Raw genomic sequence first — 17,521 nt, forward strand, 5'->3', positions numbered from 1 at the left:
TTCATCCTTCTTTAACAATACTTTCAACTGCTATTTGGCATTTTTTTTTATCACAATTACTATCTTAAACATGCTTTGAGCATAGGGGAAAACAGTTATTAGAAATACATAAATTAAAACCAAAATCAATTCCTTGATATAAATATGACAAATAACCAATTGTGACATGATCATAGAAATCACACTGGCTGAGAATTTATATTCACCTTTGCCAAATTTCAGAACATCTTTTTGGCAATGATATTGAAAAGAAAAAGGTCATTACAAATATAATGTTTTTTCTTTCAATTTGCATTTCCACAAGATAACAGGATCATAAACTGACTTTTTTTTATTCTCCTGTTTCTCCTTTTAGGATGCCTCCATCGCACATAGATTCCACATCATGAGAGAAAAACACCCTGAGAAATTCAACAGTAGGTAAGGTAACAAATGAAAACATATCACGGTTGCTGCTGATGATGAATTGTGTCACAATAAAAGATTTAAAACATTTTATATGGAATGACTGAATGAGGGTCTACGTGGTGTGTGTGTGTGTGTAACTATTAAGAGGAAATATAAATTAATTGAAAATTTTAACTTTTAGAATGACAATGAGGAATGCAGCATGGCCATCCCTTCAATTTTCATGTGTTGTAAGACAGATTTCAAGTATATGATGAAAATAATAGTTTATTAACACGTACTAGAATTCTTTATGTGGTTTAGCACAAGGTGATCATCCTTAATCTGAAGGAAAAATGAGAGGTTCTAAGTTGATAATGCTGAATAATATAGTTATTTCTAAAATAGATTACAGCATAGATAATGCTGAAATAAAACACAGGTTTATAAGGGATATAATCTTTGGAATATCCATCGCATATTGGCCTCAAAAAGCTCATGGTAAACTAGAGCAATATATGTGACAATTTAAACTTTTTTGAAAGACTTTCTTTTCACAGAAAAAGTAGGTTTTCTCATAATAGCAATAGGCAAACGTTTTCCTCCAACATGTAAACGTTGACCTTCGTAGTTAGAAGAAAATTCAGCTCTCTCCAACTCACTTCCCTAAAAAAATAGTAGAGAAGTCGATTATCTTTTCTTCTGGGTTTACTCCTTTCCAAAAGAAAATCAGAATTTCTGTGTAGGTATTTCAGTGACTTTACACAATTATGTTCAAAGCCAAAGTTTCCGTTCTCTATATTTGGCTAAGCCCGGCATCATGACATGAATACTATTCACTCACTATGTATTACATAACGGCACCTGGAAATGCTTATGTTTCTCCCCCCATTTGTTCACACACATGTAATGACATACTTTTCTTCCATGTAAATTAATAATAAATAACCTGTATAAAAATTTATTTTCAAAATTGTTTCAGATCTTTTTAATCTGTTGACTTGAATGTGCTATTTTATGCAAGAATTGTCTTGGTAAATAGTCTCACAGATTCTAAATCTCACTAAGCTCATTAAATTCTCTTGAATGTTTTGGTAAGACAAATACTTCTATACTTCAGGTGTTGGCTTTGTTCCTTACTCTACAAATAAATCAAAACCTTATGGTTTACTTGTTCTCTCATAGTTTAGAAAGCTATAATATTTATTTTAAAGGAAATAGAAAATACATATGCTGATATTTATGTGTGTTTTATACTTTTAGAAGGATTTGGAAAAGTTTTGCAACCCTGTTTGCTCTGGAGAGGGGAACCAAGTGGTGTGGTTACAACTGCATTTTTCTTCGGTACTTTTAGTACTTGGATTTTTGTTCAAATGTATCACAAAATCAAGTGAAAAATACTCTGGTTAAAATTTTGTACCTCTAAACATTCTTTGTGTCTAAAATGAAGACATTTTTCATCTTACAAGATTTTGATCACTTCATTGAAATTATTTTCACTTTCTTGGTTTCAGCACTTCATGATTCATCTTGAATAGCCTACTTAATAAAGTTATTAACCTACATACAGCAACTGTATAAGGTAGAATAGCTTAGGCTTTCTTAAATGGCATTTATGACGCATTCATAAATTTATATTCATACAGTATAAGAAGTTTTAGGACAGAAAAAGCTGCTTGGAAAACACAGCATGCAAAAGTTTCACAATGTACAAGACCGTTAAAGGTTTAAGAAATATTCAGGGGGGAATGTTTAAAATCTACAAGACTCTAATGCCCCAGTCTTATTCAGAGAGGAGAAACACAGGGAGAAAAGGAGAGAGAAAGTGATGGACTGGGAGGAAGAGAAACAAAGGGTGGAGATAGATGATTAAAAATATAAAGAGGTAGGGCCGGGGATTTAGCTCAGTGGTTCTGGCGCCTGCTACGCAAGTGCAAGGACCCGAGTCCGATCCGCGGTACCAAAAAAAAAAAAAAAAAAAAAAAAAAAAAAAAAAAAATATATATATATATATATATATATATATATAAAAGAGGTACAACAATGTGTTTTGTGATAATCAAATTTCACAACCTATATATAATAATGACAATATTTATGATCCTTCCTCAAGTGTCAGAGGCTAATGAGTTCTTTTTTGCAGAATAATTTTAATTCTTCTTAATAACAAGGCTTCTATTATTCATATGTCTATTAAATTTTTATTATCAATAGCACCACTAATTTATGACATCCCTCACAGCACAATATGTGGTTAGATGCTATTTGTAATAATGTGTTTGTATGCCTCAATATTTTTTTAGGATGTAACACTTCACCTTATTCACATTTCTTTATAAAATTTAAACATGAGTAAATCTTGCTTATAAATAGGTTACAGTAAATATTTCACTTTAAACAAAAAAATGAGACTGACAATTCCTTCCACAATGTCTCATGATCACACATTTCTATGATGAGTTCAAGGAATGCTGGGTATGTGGTGATGTCAGAACTTCTTTCTGCCACACCATAGCAGCTGGCCTCCCTCTGGTCTCCAGTGGGTTGGGATGCCTGCACAGTGCCTGAGTAGAGGGAATTGTAGGCATTGAGATGAAGCAGGGAGCAGAGAAAGAAGCCAGTAGTACACGGCACAATAGCTTACCCTGGTGAAGGCCCTCTAGATGAAGCCAGAAAGTTGTGGTCTTCCTCCCTTTCTGATGAGCTTGGAAAATGTATGTCTTGGTCACTTTTCTTGTCACTGAGACACAATACCCAACACTCCCAAATTAAAGGAAGATTTAAGTTGAATCACATCTTTAGAGGATCCGGTCAATATTTGCCTAGCTCCAAGGAAGAAAGGGCATGGTGGAAGAGCCTGATGCTCATGGCAGTCAGGAAGCAGAAAGATAAAAGGGGGGAGATAGGAAGGGAGATGCACCCCTCCAGGTCACATCTCCAGTGACCCACTTCCAACCTAGCCCTTCTCCTAAGAGCAACTCAGCTATAGAGCCCTGTGATCCAATTGTCTCCCAGATCTCTTCCCCTGAGAACATTAGAGTTTAATGACACATGATGACATATGTGAATAAAAACCAACAGATATATGATCACGCAGATGCCTTCAGTGTGGTCCACAGTCCATCAAAACTGACCATCTCAGTCAACACCCAGGGACTCATCTGTAGATGCCAGGATCCCCGGCCCACACACCAACAATGAGCCCTTGGTTGGTCTTCTTTTTCTTTTTTTTTGATACCGGGGATTGAACTCAGGTCCTTGAGCTTGCGCAGCAGGTGGCAAAACCACTGAGCTAAATCTCTGGCCTGGTTGGTCTTCTTGCTCTGGGTTTTTATGTCAATTTCCTCTTTGACTAATTTTGATTTCTCCACCAAGATGCTTTCTGATTTTCATCAGCCACTCATTTTGACTCTTATAATCTTATATAAAGACTGTGAAAGAGTAGAAGCCAATGTTGAAACTCAAATGAAGCTCTTCTCCTGTTCAGGGATCCCTCAAAACCCTCAAAAACTATCTTGGATACCCACATCCTTTTAGTATCACCTACTTCTACTGAGCCTGGCTGGATAAAAAGATGGAGCAGAGAGATAAAAAGATTGGGAACTTCATTAGAAAGGTCTTTATTTCATATAACTCAGATCATGAACCACTTAATGATTCTTTTGTCTACTACATAAAATATCTAGTTTTCTACACTATCCAGGCTATATTCAAATCTAGAATTTATGACTCATTAACCACGTGGCAGGGACCAGTGTTTGACCACTGTACCATTTCCTCTCCCGGAAAATGAGAATAACTGTATTGGACACATCATAGGTATTAATATCAAACTCTCTCTGGGGCTCACCAGCTACGTGCCCAGAGTTTTGTCTTTTTCCACCACTTCTGGATGTAGATGGAATACTTCATTCCAAGTAGCCACTAGCAACCTAGCAGCATGGGCAAATTAATACTCATGGGATAACATCTAACTACTGGAAAAAGGGAGATGGGAGAGCACCAGGAAGATATATTCTGTCTTCTTTGTTCCTTTCCATGATTTGCTGGAAGATATCATTTCTGACACATGTGGGAGAGCCACGCAAGCAGCTGTGCCCCATGAAGTGGTTCTCAGCCCGGAAGTGCATCACTTTGCTTTATCTCACATTCTTACCAACCTCATTTCATTACATTTTCTTTCCTTCTGATGCCTTGGCTTTGCTCCTCTGGAACAAAATATCAGCATTTAGTTCTTCTTACAGCTTCTGATTTCTAGCAGAGGTGAGGATAGAGGGAGAACAGGACATTGGAGTAGAGGAGAGAAGGATGAACTGCAGTGTAAATTTTCACCCTTCTGGCATTTAACTCATGTACTGGGACTTCCAAGTACCAGGCATTAAGGAGCCTATCCTGCCCTTCTCTCTCTGGATAGGGTTGTAGGAACAATGAATATACTGACAATTCAGCATGGCAGTTTAGAACCTTATTTCTGGCTCAGCAGGCCATTTTACTAACCAACTAGTTAAGAGTAAGATGGGAATTGGGACAAGCACTTGAGTGGCGATCTGGGATCTCAGCCAGAATCTATCTATTCTACCATGAGGCTCTTACCTAACAGACGATGCCTTTGGTAATGTTTGCCTGAGCCCATTCCAGCAGCATGCACAGCTAGACGATGCTCACAGAAAGATGAATTTGGTCCAGTTCCTGTGCTCAAGGAAATAATCTTGTTTGGGGGCTGAGAAGTCTACCTAGGAGCAGTGGCCTTGAGAAGAGGAGCCCCTAAAGGTGAGGTTCAGAAAGGCTTTCTGGAAGAGGTGGCCTGTGAAGCCAGTGAGAGCGGATAACATCAAGGAGTCCCTCAAGTGGTCAAATAAGCTGAGCAGGGAATGACAGGGAAGAATATTCCAGCAGAGAGCACTTTAGATTTGGCACCTGCTTCAAAGAGTCAGCTTGCCAACTTTCACTCTTCCAACTAAGGTTTTATTTTATTTTATTTTATTTTTCAGTACCAGGGATCAAACTCAGGACCGTGCACTTGCAAGGCAGGCAAGGTGCCGCTGAGCTACATCCCTGGCCCAACTAAGGTTTTTTTGAGCCCACAGTACAGACAGCATCAAAACGGTGGTCATGATTCGAGGGGAGCACAGAGATAACCAAAAGCTGTGTGAGGGAAGAAAGACTTCTCCAGGAGGTACCTGAGTCAGACCTGAAGGACTCATGAGCAGTAGCCAACACTCTTGTTTCCTGGGTAGATACCCTTAGCCGTGCCTGTACTGGACACAAAAGCATGGAGGTACATGAAGACACTGCCTCTCTTGTGGAACACACTGACTGTACAGAAAGATTGGGAATGTGCCCAGTGCCCACAAGGGCAGGAGCCAGACCTCTGCAGGAGGAAGCACCACAGCCTTGGAGCTGTTTGGCCCTGATTTCTCAATGTGGTCCCCAACTCTTCCTACATGATTGCCTTATTCTGTCCCGATACTGGACCAAGTGTTTCTAGGGTATCCTTATGCAAAGTCTACATCAGGGGAGTAGACATGACAGAAAGTATAGATTACAAGGACTATTGTTGTGTCCCAGTCATTGGGTCCCCCATTAAGTTCTTGACACCAAATGTCTCTTTCTTTCTCAGTTCCCCACTAACACCCTTCCATGGAACAAGCCGTGATATGTTGAGTGGGCCAGCACTACTCTCCACCCCCACCTGACCCTGCAGTTAGGGTGAGCAGGTCCCATTGCTTGTTACGGGGATGCAAAATGAGAGAGATCTCGTTGGCCACCCAATATTTTTGCTGAGAACTTGATGTAGGTAAGAACCAAGGGAGGTAAGTGTGCTATACATGTCCCGTAATGGTGGCAAAATAGGCTCCTACCCTTATAGAAATCAGTCTAGTAGAGGAGGAGTGTGATTATGCACGTACAAAGTACCGTGAGAACAGATATCATCGACTTGTAATGCAAGGGGATTAGGAAGACATTTCAGTACTACTGTTGCTGTTCTTTTTATGTTTATTGTCACTGTATAGATACCTAATACTAAATTTAGTAATTAATTTAACATGACTTTGAACTCTACTTTGTTTTGAGTTTCATTAAAATTCTTCAATCTAAAGAGTTATAGCCTTAATAAAATTTGGAAGAACTTAAAAAAAAATGAGTGGCAGTTGTACAGCCACTGTCCAATATGCTATTGACTGACTATGTTTTAAGATAGCCCTAAAATTGCACATATTAACAGCTCACTTAAGCATGTGTATTTCAATCTACACTTTTATAGACTGTGTTGAAGCTCTAAGAATTCAGATAATTCCTTAAACTATAATGCAAATATTCAGGATATAAATATTTTCTGACAAATTTCTATGAAGACATATTGTACACAAGCAATTTCAGATGTACAAGGGCAGATTTTTGAATTTCAGCCCTGAGACAAGCTCAGCCATACAATGCTTTCATATTTTCAGGAATTTTCGAACAGTTTTTGTAAGTACTACACCTAATAATGGTGTTTCTGATTAAGATCACTTGTCACAATAAATCATATGTCATTAATATCATCCTCTAGCATGCTCACCTTGAAATTCATTTATATTTTAGGGAACATGATGTCTCTAACATTATCTTAAGGAAATTAATTACCAAAATATATAGTTCTGCTCTCTATGCTTCTTATGACCGAAATTGAAAGAACTGGAAAGGGTAATGATTTTTCCGGTGCTTAAGAGAGTGCTAGTTGAAGGATTTATACAGTATTCTTTCCAAATTCCTATGCACATCTCAGTTAACTGTTAAGTAGAAACACACTATTCAACTTTCTGAACTTTATTATAGAAGTAAGTTCATATATGCTTCCCATCTTCAGACTCGGGAAAAAAATAATCTTATAAGTACATGTACTACCATCATTTAAAACCATGTATTTTATAACATTGGCATTTAAAATATTTATATAATTTGACTGTTATTATTTATAATCATAGTTATGTTCTGCAATTTCATATATTTACACCTTTCCTAGTCTGATTTTGGTAGAAGATATTAAGTTCTTCCTTTTTAAAAAAGAGAATATTAACAATTGCTCATCAATACTTTAAAATATGCAGCCATTAAAATATTTATGAAGACTCATAGCAATTTATTTAAGTATTTTTTGAAGTAGTGGGAATTGAATCCCAGGGCTCATGTCTGTTAGACAAACACTCTACTACTAAGATACACCCCATCTCATAACAATTTTAGAGGAAAAAAAAAGAAAAGTGTTGAATTCCATGAGTAAACCATGTAACACTGACAAGATCTTTCAAAGAATATGTAAAATGGATTTAGCTACACAAAAAACATGTGTGTGTATTATATATAAATATATATATATATATTTAGTTTTAGTAGTAGCTTGTTTTCAAAGAATCAATTCAAATTCTTAATGTACTACACTTAAAATCTTTTTCCTAGAATAAATTGGAAGGAAGCAGCTAGCAAGCCAGTGGCCAGTAATCACAGTGATACTACTTCATTCAGTCAACAGGCTTATGAAAAGTACATAGTTTCAAACTTCTGGAATGAGACACAGATAGTTCTTTCAGCTCCCTGCTCAGAAATATGTGGCTGATTTTTGTACTGTTTTCTGCTGTTTCATCGAAGAAATCTACAACTAAAAAAACCAATCAATATGGCGTTTAAATAAGGCAGTTACACTCAGAATCTATGCAGTGATTATGCTCTCTAAATTTCTCAAGAAATTAATATCACACATGATTTTTTAAAACTTTACATATGCCTTCAGAATCACACCAATTATTCTGTGGAGTGATTTTTTTGGTAACAGTAGGTTTTGTGAGCTCATGAAAAATGTCTCTTTTATCTTTCTCACCTTTTAGTATCCATATATATACAGTGTGTGAAATAAGTCCTCAGTAGATATTTATTCATTAAATATTGACTACTTCAAATTATGTTTGTGTTCCAAATACCTTATTACTTTTATAGTTTATTTTTTTCATAATGCCAAAAAATGTAACAAAAATTTGACTTGCATTATTTCTAGAATAAGCCTTAATTTTATATACTTGTTTTCAAGAATTAATATCGTTTAGTCTTCTCAGACTTCATATGCCTAACCCCTTATAACCAGCAATGCAAAACAAGCAAAAATTATACAAGCTAAATCAATGAGCATTGTCTTCCTATTAAATAATACACACTTGTAGGTTAGTTTTGCCTTCTTACATATGTGCTTGTTATTACTAATTTTAAAGTCAACAATATGCAGTTATCAACTACTTATTGTTTACCTGGTGACAATAGTGAACTGAAGACTAAATGTAAAATATCACTCCGTTTATGCTTACATATGTGTATACTATCATTTTGTAAGTTGCATAATTTATGATATTAAGGTGTATGCAAAAGTCAGTATAATTCCACCTTGCATAAATGATATCACTCTGAAGAGATATATTACTGAAACAAATACTTTATTTGTTAAACTAGCTCACAAATCATTTTTATTGATTCTAAAGTTGCAATTTATCCTGTACATTCTTTACTTTACACTGTGCATAATTTTTAATCTATGCTTAAATTTGCCATTGTAGTTTTCTCTGATAATACATTATATTACATAAGGAAATTATAATTTCATATTATGAATAGAGAAATCAAACCTAGCTATATTTTAACCATCTACATTGATATTGTAGAGAATGATCTGGAGAAAGTAATAATAAAACACTAAATTTCCATTTGTTAGCTAGACAGACAAAATTTGGTTGAAGTTAGAAAATAAAATGTCACTTTAGAAATAAAATAACATTTTAGTAGTGGCAGAAAAATTCTGTATTATAACCAAATATTATTTAGAATGTCAAGTACTGTTTAGAAGTTGTTGCTCTGGATTCAGTGAAGTTTTGAAGTTCCAAAGCAATGCTCTAATTTTCTTTACTGTCATGACTAGGTACTCATATGCATTATTTTTTTCATCTTCTATAACTATTTTAATGTATATTGAATAAAAGCCACTTAAAAATTGTCTTCCAATAAGTTTAAATATAAAAGTATGGCCTACATGTAGTTTTGCTAGTTAGGCACATTATAGGCAAATAAAATACAGAAGATATTCTTATATCTTGCTCTGGATATTTTTATTATTTATTTTGTGGAATTATATTTATAAATATTTATTTTCCTTTCACATTAAGACTTTTCATGTGTTAACTTTTATTTGTAATATATTTTAGTGTGTAAAACAATAGATTTTTAAATTTTTGACATTCTAAATTCTTTAAATACAGTGAACACAGAGGCAAAATAGACTCTACGTCATACTGTCGCCATTGAGGTATTTTACTTCACTTCTATGTCATTCAGGACAACTTCACTATTAGTTGGGTGGTGATGTATTTTCCATTTGAAAATACAAAATTTTTTTGAGTTACATTCTCGACGTCTGTAAATGGTACCATATTTGTAAGCCAACTAGTTAAAAAAGACTGGTAATATTAAAAATTAAATATTTCGCATTTTTAGTATTTTGATAAAGTGTTTATTAGAAACATTAGCATGGCACAGGGAGATTTTGGACAAGATTATATACCCATGAATATTCCACTCCTGAGCACTTTTGTTTTTATTTTCTGCTTAACAGCACCATATTTTGTCTTTCTTTTAAAGAAAATACCTATAGTTTTATTTTAGCTTTGCATGATTACTCAAATTTATCCTTAAGGTAAAATTTTTTGAATTTTTTTCTGTATAAGCATTTTTTATGCTGACTTTTTCAGATGAGTAAACTATCATTTGCATATAAGCCATACAGTGCCAAATTAGAGAGAAAGGCACTAAATGTATAGATTTCTGTGTACATGTATACATTTTGATGCATAGAAGTATATACTGTACACATGGTTTCATAGAACTAATGTTTTCATATTATATGTAAACAAATCGTTCATAATTATTTCTATGCATGTACCTCTAAGATAAGGCTTTTAAAACACTTTACAAACTATGCTATTTTCTTCTTGGATGCTTGTTTGTATGTGGAGATTCCTTCCTTTCGCCACTGTGGTAGAGTAACAGAAAGATCAGGGGGCTGAACTTAGGAAAGAATATTGCTTATCTCCTATTGATTTGGTTGATTACTGATTCTGCAGACATTTACTAGGAAATGTTTATTTAATAGCCATCCAGCTAGATGCTGAATCCATACATTCTTTGAGCAAATGAGAAAATTGAATTTAGGGTTCTAGAAATACATTAGTGAGAGATTCCACGTAAGAGCATAAACTGCAGGAAAATTCTTCACTGCAACTGCACAGAGAGGAGAATATGTCCTGGGGCTCCCAAGTTTTGGTGACCATTGAACATAAAGGGACATATGTTGAAGTAAGTGTTGCTGATATGTCCTTCAAATGAAATATAGAGGAAATTCAGTACTTATTTCTAGGTTCTGTTTACAGGATACTTGTATTTTATTAGTATCTTTTCCATGCAAATATTTTAAATACTTTCCTCCTTGATTTTGCCTGTCCATTTCTGGGGTTTGTATATGTTTTTACATGAATTTGCATGTGGTCTATGCAAAAGTTTTAGACACACACATGTACACATATTACCTTCCTATGGTAAAAAATAAGGAAGCAAGATTTATGAAGTTATAAGAATTAATTCAGACATGTCCACAAAAATCATAAGAATAATGTAATGAAGAGTATTTTTTTAATAAGGAAGAGTGCTAAACAAAAAGAGAGCAGGTTTAGAAAAAATGTTTCCACTCCTCATTATGGCTTCTATGAACTATAAGAAAATTTGTGAAAGTATTTGCTAAATGAAAGCACAAAATAAATTACTTATTGTTCCTAACAATCTGACAGCATGTATAAGTGTAACATAGATATTATATGTATATATGTATATAATTTAAATTATTCCATAGTAATAATTTACTTAAAGGAAAGAAACCTGATTTGAGTTTAGACAGTAGTTAAATCACCCCAGTTTATCAAGTGTCTTCTGTGAAAAACATTGCAATTGTGTCCTACTGTGTTCAGGCCTACCTCTTATTTAGCGTCAGCATCCCTCACTGAGACATGATCCAATTGTGTTCCAAGATGGAAGCAATTCTCTAAACTCATTAGCCAATAGGCAACCTTCTTAGGGGAATGAGTTTATAATCTTGATTGATGTTAATGACAGAATTTTTTTTCCTCTGATAGTCTACGGACAGCATTTGGAACTGATTAGAGTTGAATTGCTGTTTTCTTAAAATAGAAAAAGTCAGTGCTATATGTTAGTTGGTTTAACATGATGTTAAATGTTTAATTCCTACTATCCATATGCATTAGGATTCACATTTTCGATAATATAATAAAGGTAAATTGTTTTTTCCTCCTGGTTAAAATCAACTGATTCTTGGTAAAATTATACCAGGGAACAATTTTAAGAACCCTTGTTGGAACACCTTTTTATAGGAAATTATAAATATAAAATAAGTCTATCTGAACTCTTTATAAAGGGGAACAATTTTAAGGACCTTTGTTGGGTCCTTTTAATAGGAAGTAATAAATATAAAATAAGTCTATCTGAACTCTTTATAAAGAAGTTAATCACCTCACTGTAAGGTAATCGTAACTAGAAAATAATCCCTTGGAAGGACTAATTAGAACTAATTAACTTCCCTCTCTTGCTTCTTACTCCACGAAAGCACTGGTTAGTAATCCCTTTCTACTGGAGTACATGTAGGTACATGTGTGTGTGGTCAGCATTTTTTACTGCCTGAACAAAGTTACTTCTAAAATTCACCATGAATGTCTTATTTTATTTGGGGAAATGACATATATATATATATATATATATATATATATATATATATATATATGGCTCTTTGAAGACATAAATAGTAGTCACATAGGTAGCATTTTGAGGATTGGATTGTATTTTTCTTTTTCTTTTTCTTCTGGTACAGGCAATCAAACTGAGGACCTTGAACTTGTGAGGCAGGCAGTGGAACCACTGAGCTAAATCCCCGGCCCTTGAGGATTGCATTTCTGCTTTGTGTTTCTGTATGAATAATGCTTTCGCAAAGTAGGGGATCTTACTCAGGCAATCCAAATACTCCTGTATTATCTTATATATTAATATGAACTACTTCTAGAATAGGAAGAAAATAATTCCTTAATGGATAAAATTACTCAAGAGAGATAGAAAAACACAAAACTTCAATTTATTATGTATGTTTTCACATAATTTCTAATAAGCCTCACCCTTCCCATCTTCCATCTTGCAAGAAAATATAAGAAATGCTCTAACTTTATTTTATTTTGTAATATTTTATTTGGCAAACATTTATATAAGACTTAAAAATATAAAAAGAACAGCTTATGCATCCTGGGTACTATTGCTTCATATCAAACTGTATGCCACCATACATATTTCTAACAACATTGTTATTTTCTCCAAGCCCTTGCTGACAACTTTGTAAGACCTGTCCTCATGTCCTTTTCAGCTTCTTCCCATCCCTCAGTTCCAAAGCAAATGTCAAATGTTTTTGATTTTTATTATGGCAGCACCTTACTTCCATCTATCAACATATTTTGTTTACTATTGCTACATAAAAAAAATGATTCCAAACACAGCAAAATAAAACAACCATTTATTATATGCATAGCTTCTATGGGACAGAAATTCAAACAAGGCACAGTAGAGATGGCTTGTATCTGCCTCACAATACCTGAGCTGTCAGGTGGAAATGCTCAGTATTTGGAGATTATTTAATAACTGGAGGCTGGAATCACCTGGAGATCTTGGGTCTCTTATGTCCTTCGGGTGATGCCACTTGGTGACAGAGACCTTTCCTGGAGCTCCTGCACATGTCTTGTCCATGCACCCGGACTTCTCACAGTGTGGTGATCGAGGTTAGCCAGTCTTCTGATACATTAGCTCATGTGTACAAAAACATGAGCAATAGGAAAGAGGCAAATGTTATCTTGCCTTTTCTGACTTAGCTTGAGGGAGTGCATCATGATGCATTCATTTAATGTACTTTTATTGACTAAAGCTGACATTTAGAGGAAAAGGACATATGCCTCAATCAGAGGCATATCAAAATATGTTCTAAAACCTCCACACAATAATCTGGGAGGTAAATAATATTAGGCTCACATTCTAAAGGAGCTTAGAGTTTAATTGGAATAATATCTCATCATACTATTAGAGTAAGACGACTTTATTTAGAAACAACTCTCCCTAGTCATTAAGTTGTGTGTAGTATGTGTTGTTTTCTTCATTCGCCAAAGTAACTGTACAAAGCTTGTTATTTCCTCTGGATGCTGTTATTTTCATCTTACCAGGCTGAATGTCTTCCACATACATTTCACAGTAGCAGAAACATATCTCTTGCTCTTAGACACAAGTGTAAACTGTGCCTCCAAAATATCTGCCTGTTTTTTCATGGCCATGACACTTATTCTCTTGATCTTGACTTGTATCTTCTATGGGAATTTCCAGTTCTTTCCTTTCCATTCCATTTATTGCATCTTCCACACCTGTAATGTTTAAGCAGGAAATAGGATCTAAGGCCAATACCCATAGTTCCTTCATGCATCTATTCACAATTGCTATGGCTTGGACCCTGAATGTCCCCAAAGGACTATGTGTCCAACACTTGAATGTGTAGGGAGGTGGTGGACCTTCAAGAGGTAGATCTTAGTGGAAGGACATTAGATCATTGGGGGTGTGCCCTAGAAGGAGATATTGGAACCCCTTCCTGCTCTTTTGCTTCCTGGGCACCATGAAGTGAGCAGTTTACTGTCATAGCCTCCCTGCCATCACATGCTGCCTTGCCATAGGCCCCCAGAATGCAGCCAAATAATCATGGCCTGGAACCTCTAGTACTATAAGCAAAATAAATTTTTGTCTTTTTCAGTTGAGTATCTCAGGTATTTTTCTGGTAACAGAAAGCTAACACAATAATCTCTGGATGATGGCTCATTTCTCCCCTTGGACTGTCTTGTGTGCACATCCAAACATCTACTTACTCATGGAAATTCTAGGATAATGTGTCCCATAAAGTTCCAATATTTGTGTTATACAAAAGCTAGGCATAAGGTTCTAGCTTTATATCGTATATGGATAAATGTAGCTGTGGGCCATATTTTATGGAGAAGACTTAAAAATAACACTAATGATCAGAGGCTCTAAATGAAAGGTCATTCCTGGATTGCCTCCATTCACTTCAATCCCACAGACATTTACAGTGTGCTAGTCCTCATTCCTGGGCTTCAAATAATGGCTTTTCCACCCCCTACCCCTATGATCATGAGAAAAGTGCTCCTCTATCTGTGCTTATTTTTAATGAGTGCAACAAGGAGTGACATTAATAGTGGCTGTTTTGAGAGGATGTTCTGAAGATAAAATAACAATGGATGGAGAATATTTTGATAGTGACTTACAAATATTAAGTGCCAAATAAATATTATTAATTATAATTCTTGTCCGTAGCACTTATTTCCAACCTCAAAACCAACCATCTGGAGTTTCTCTGGCTTAGGGTTAGAGGAATGTCTGTGTTGGAGTTGAATCGTTACTGTAGTTAAGAAGCTATTTTTGCTCCATCATCTTCCATCTAGAGCATCAGTAAAATACAAGAGTTCATCTGGGCTATTTGAGTGGGTTCCATTATTTTGAAATATACCAGTTCTAATAAATAGAGTTATATTGTAGGGAGAGGTTGAGTTTAAATCTTTGGCAGACTATAACTCATATAGGATGAAAAAAAACATTAAGCATACTTTATTTTTATGTTACTGGTTTACCAGAAATATTTACTTAACATTTATTTAAATAATTTATTTAAACTGTGTTATTAATTTTTAATTAGACTTTTGTCTGAAGCACTTATTACTGAGGTATAATAATTTACTTAATTATTCCTCTTATTTTAGGATAAATGATTTAGGAACTAATTTTTCTGCCATCTTCACAGAAATATGACGTTAGAATGTTAGGAAATTTGTTTGATATCTAAATTATTTTAAGTTCCCCATGGATTGTTAATTCCAGCAAGCAAGAAAGAAACTTGCTCCTGGCATCGTAATTTTATTAAGCGCAACTTGAAAAGTTTTTGCGTTAAGTACATACTTTACAGAAATTGAATAATCAGCCAGCAGAGGGCGCGAGCGCACACGCACTCGGCCTTGCAGCAATTGCAGTCTTCCCCGGAAGCCGGGGGAGCCCAGCCTTAACACACGTACACTAGCAAAGTCACTGTTTTGCTGTGTGTGACATTGCCAAGGCTTAGATTATCTGCCTCAGTAGTCCTCAGGCGGCAGTGTGCACCTCTTTTAGCGAAGTGTGATTTGAGTTGAATTTGAACACGAGCCAGCACACTTCATTCTGTTAGACGATGCCAGAATCGCAGCAATCTGTTGCAGGGGGTCAAAGGGCATCTATGTACCTTGGTCTTGCAGACTAATTTAGGAGCTTGTGATCCTATCTGCTGAACAAGACCAGTTTTAACTTGATGTGGAAAGGACTTTGATTCAGTCAAACTGAAAGTCAAAGTGTGGATACTCTAGCATTAATTGTAGCATTGCTAATTAAATAAATGTCAAAATGTCTCAATTAATATTCTAATTGGAAGTGAGGGCACTCAAAAATTTCTCATGCTTTTTACAAGTAATTAGATGTGGAAATAATAACATTACTATTATATACTATGTAGACTCTTTTATTTATAGTTTTTTCACACACTTTGATTTTCCAAGTATTTAGTTATCTTGCAAAATAATATTTTACAAAGCTTTTTAAAAGACACCCATATTACTATCATTTTTCTTCTATTTCCATTTAGAGATACGTACTAGCTATGTGAGGACCAGAAATCGTTGGCAATTCTTCATAAGCAGTTGCTTAATAATGCCAATTAGTTTTTAAAGATGCAGACCCCTCAGTGTAGTGTATGAAATCTTTTTTATTTTTAAAAGCTGATATGAAACCAAGTTGCTCGTTATGTTTTAAACAGCAGTTAATGTTGTTATTTTTCCTTTATGATCCAGGAGAGTGAAAGTGTAGTAAACAGATTAGAAGCCTGTGAGAAGTTAATTTTAATGTGTAATAGAGTGAGGGGGTTCCATCTCCTTCCTTCATTCAATGAAGCTTATACAGTTTTGTTGCCAAAGCTGATGACTATTTAAGAATGTGACAAACTGTCCGACAGATAGGACACATTAGTTTTCCTGTAAAGTTGTCCCCTGTCTTCCATAAGGAGGTGATAATTAGGTTTTCAGATTGGAACAAAATAATCAAGTCACTTATGTAGATGTTTGTTCAAATACATTTAATCTTTTATACAAACTTGAAACAATTAAAATCTGTAAAATATTTTTCCATGTGAACTTTTAAGTCATTATAGCTCATATACTATGTTAATAGTCAACAAGGTTGACTCTTTGGGAGTTTAGAAATTTGAAAAATAATAAAAGAAAAGATTACTTTTCATGTAAATCATTGGCATAAGGTTTTGCTAGAATTTCTATTTAATAAAATAGCATTCATTCATATCTTGATTTACTATTTCCCTTTGTGTATACTGAGTGTCTAATTTAATCTTAGGAAAATCACATACAGTTGTCTTTCTTCAACTTCTAATGTTGTTGACAGCTTGAATCAACATTAGATGCTGCAAATGATCACGTTTAAAAAATTAACTGGATTACACATCTGAGTGCCTAAAAAGGTTCTGTGTGGTATTTGAATATAAACCGAGGAAAACACACAATTTATAAACCCAAACCACCGATGACTTTATGGAGGAAGATCCTTTTCCGTCTTGGGGTTGAGGACAGCACATTGTCTTACAGGTCGAACACCCATTCTTCTCCAGCTTTAAATAACTAAACGTAATTTCCTCTTCTTAAGTTAGCAGGGTATTAAAACTTCTCTAAATCTATTTCCTGAATCAACTTGGAGAATGTTCAGTGCACATTCATTTAAAATACCTGTAAATGTTCTGACTCAATTACTTTTAATAGAGCGGAGAATGTTTGGTGTAGCTTAGGGTGCACAGCATGAAAGATTGGGTTTTAGTTAGAAAACATACAGAATTACTTCCTGTGCAAAGGTAATCTCTAGAGAAATATAAGTAACCAGA

General features: G+C 34.9%; 1 protein-coding gene across 10 annotated transcripts in view; it reads left to right on the top strand.

Moving 5' to 3' along the window:
* Dgkb (diacylglycerol kinase beta) overlaps window positions 1-17,521 on the top strand; it is a 620,388-nt gene that overhangs the window by 349,320 nt on the left and 253,547 nt on the right. For all 10 annotated transcript variants that reach the window (XM_004839605.4, XM_021254159.2, XM_004839601.4 and 7 more), the window contains one exon: window positions 356-420. In XM_004839605.4, the coding sequence (XP_004839662.2) occupies window positions 356-420 (65 nt within the window). The remainder of the gene's footprint in view (window positions 1-355; window positions 421-17,521) is intronic.

This window comes from Heterocephalus glaber, unplaced genomic scaffold (genome assembly GCF_053883595.1).
Source record: "Heterocephalus glaber isolate CG9 unplaced genomic scaffold, H.glaber_assembly_v1.0 deba00000676, whole genome shotgun sequence".
Classification (NCBI taxonomy): domain Eukaryota; kingdom Metazoa; phylum Chordata; class Mammalia; order Rodentia; family Bathyergidae; genus Heterocephalus; species Heterocephalus glaber.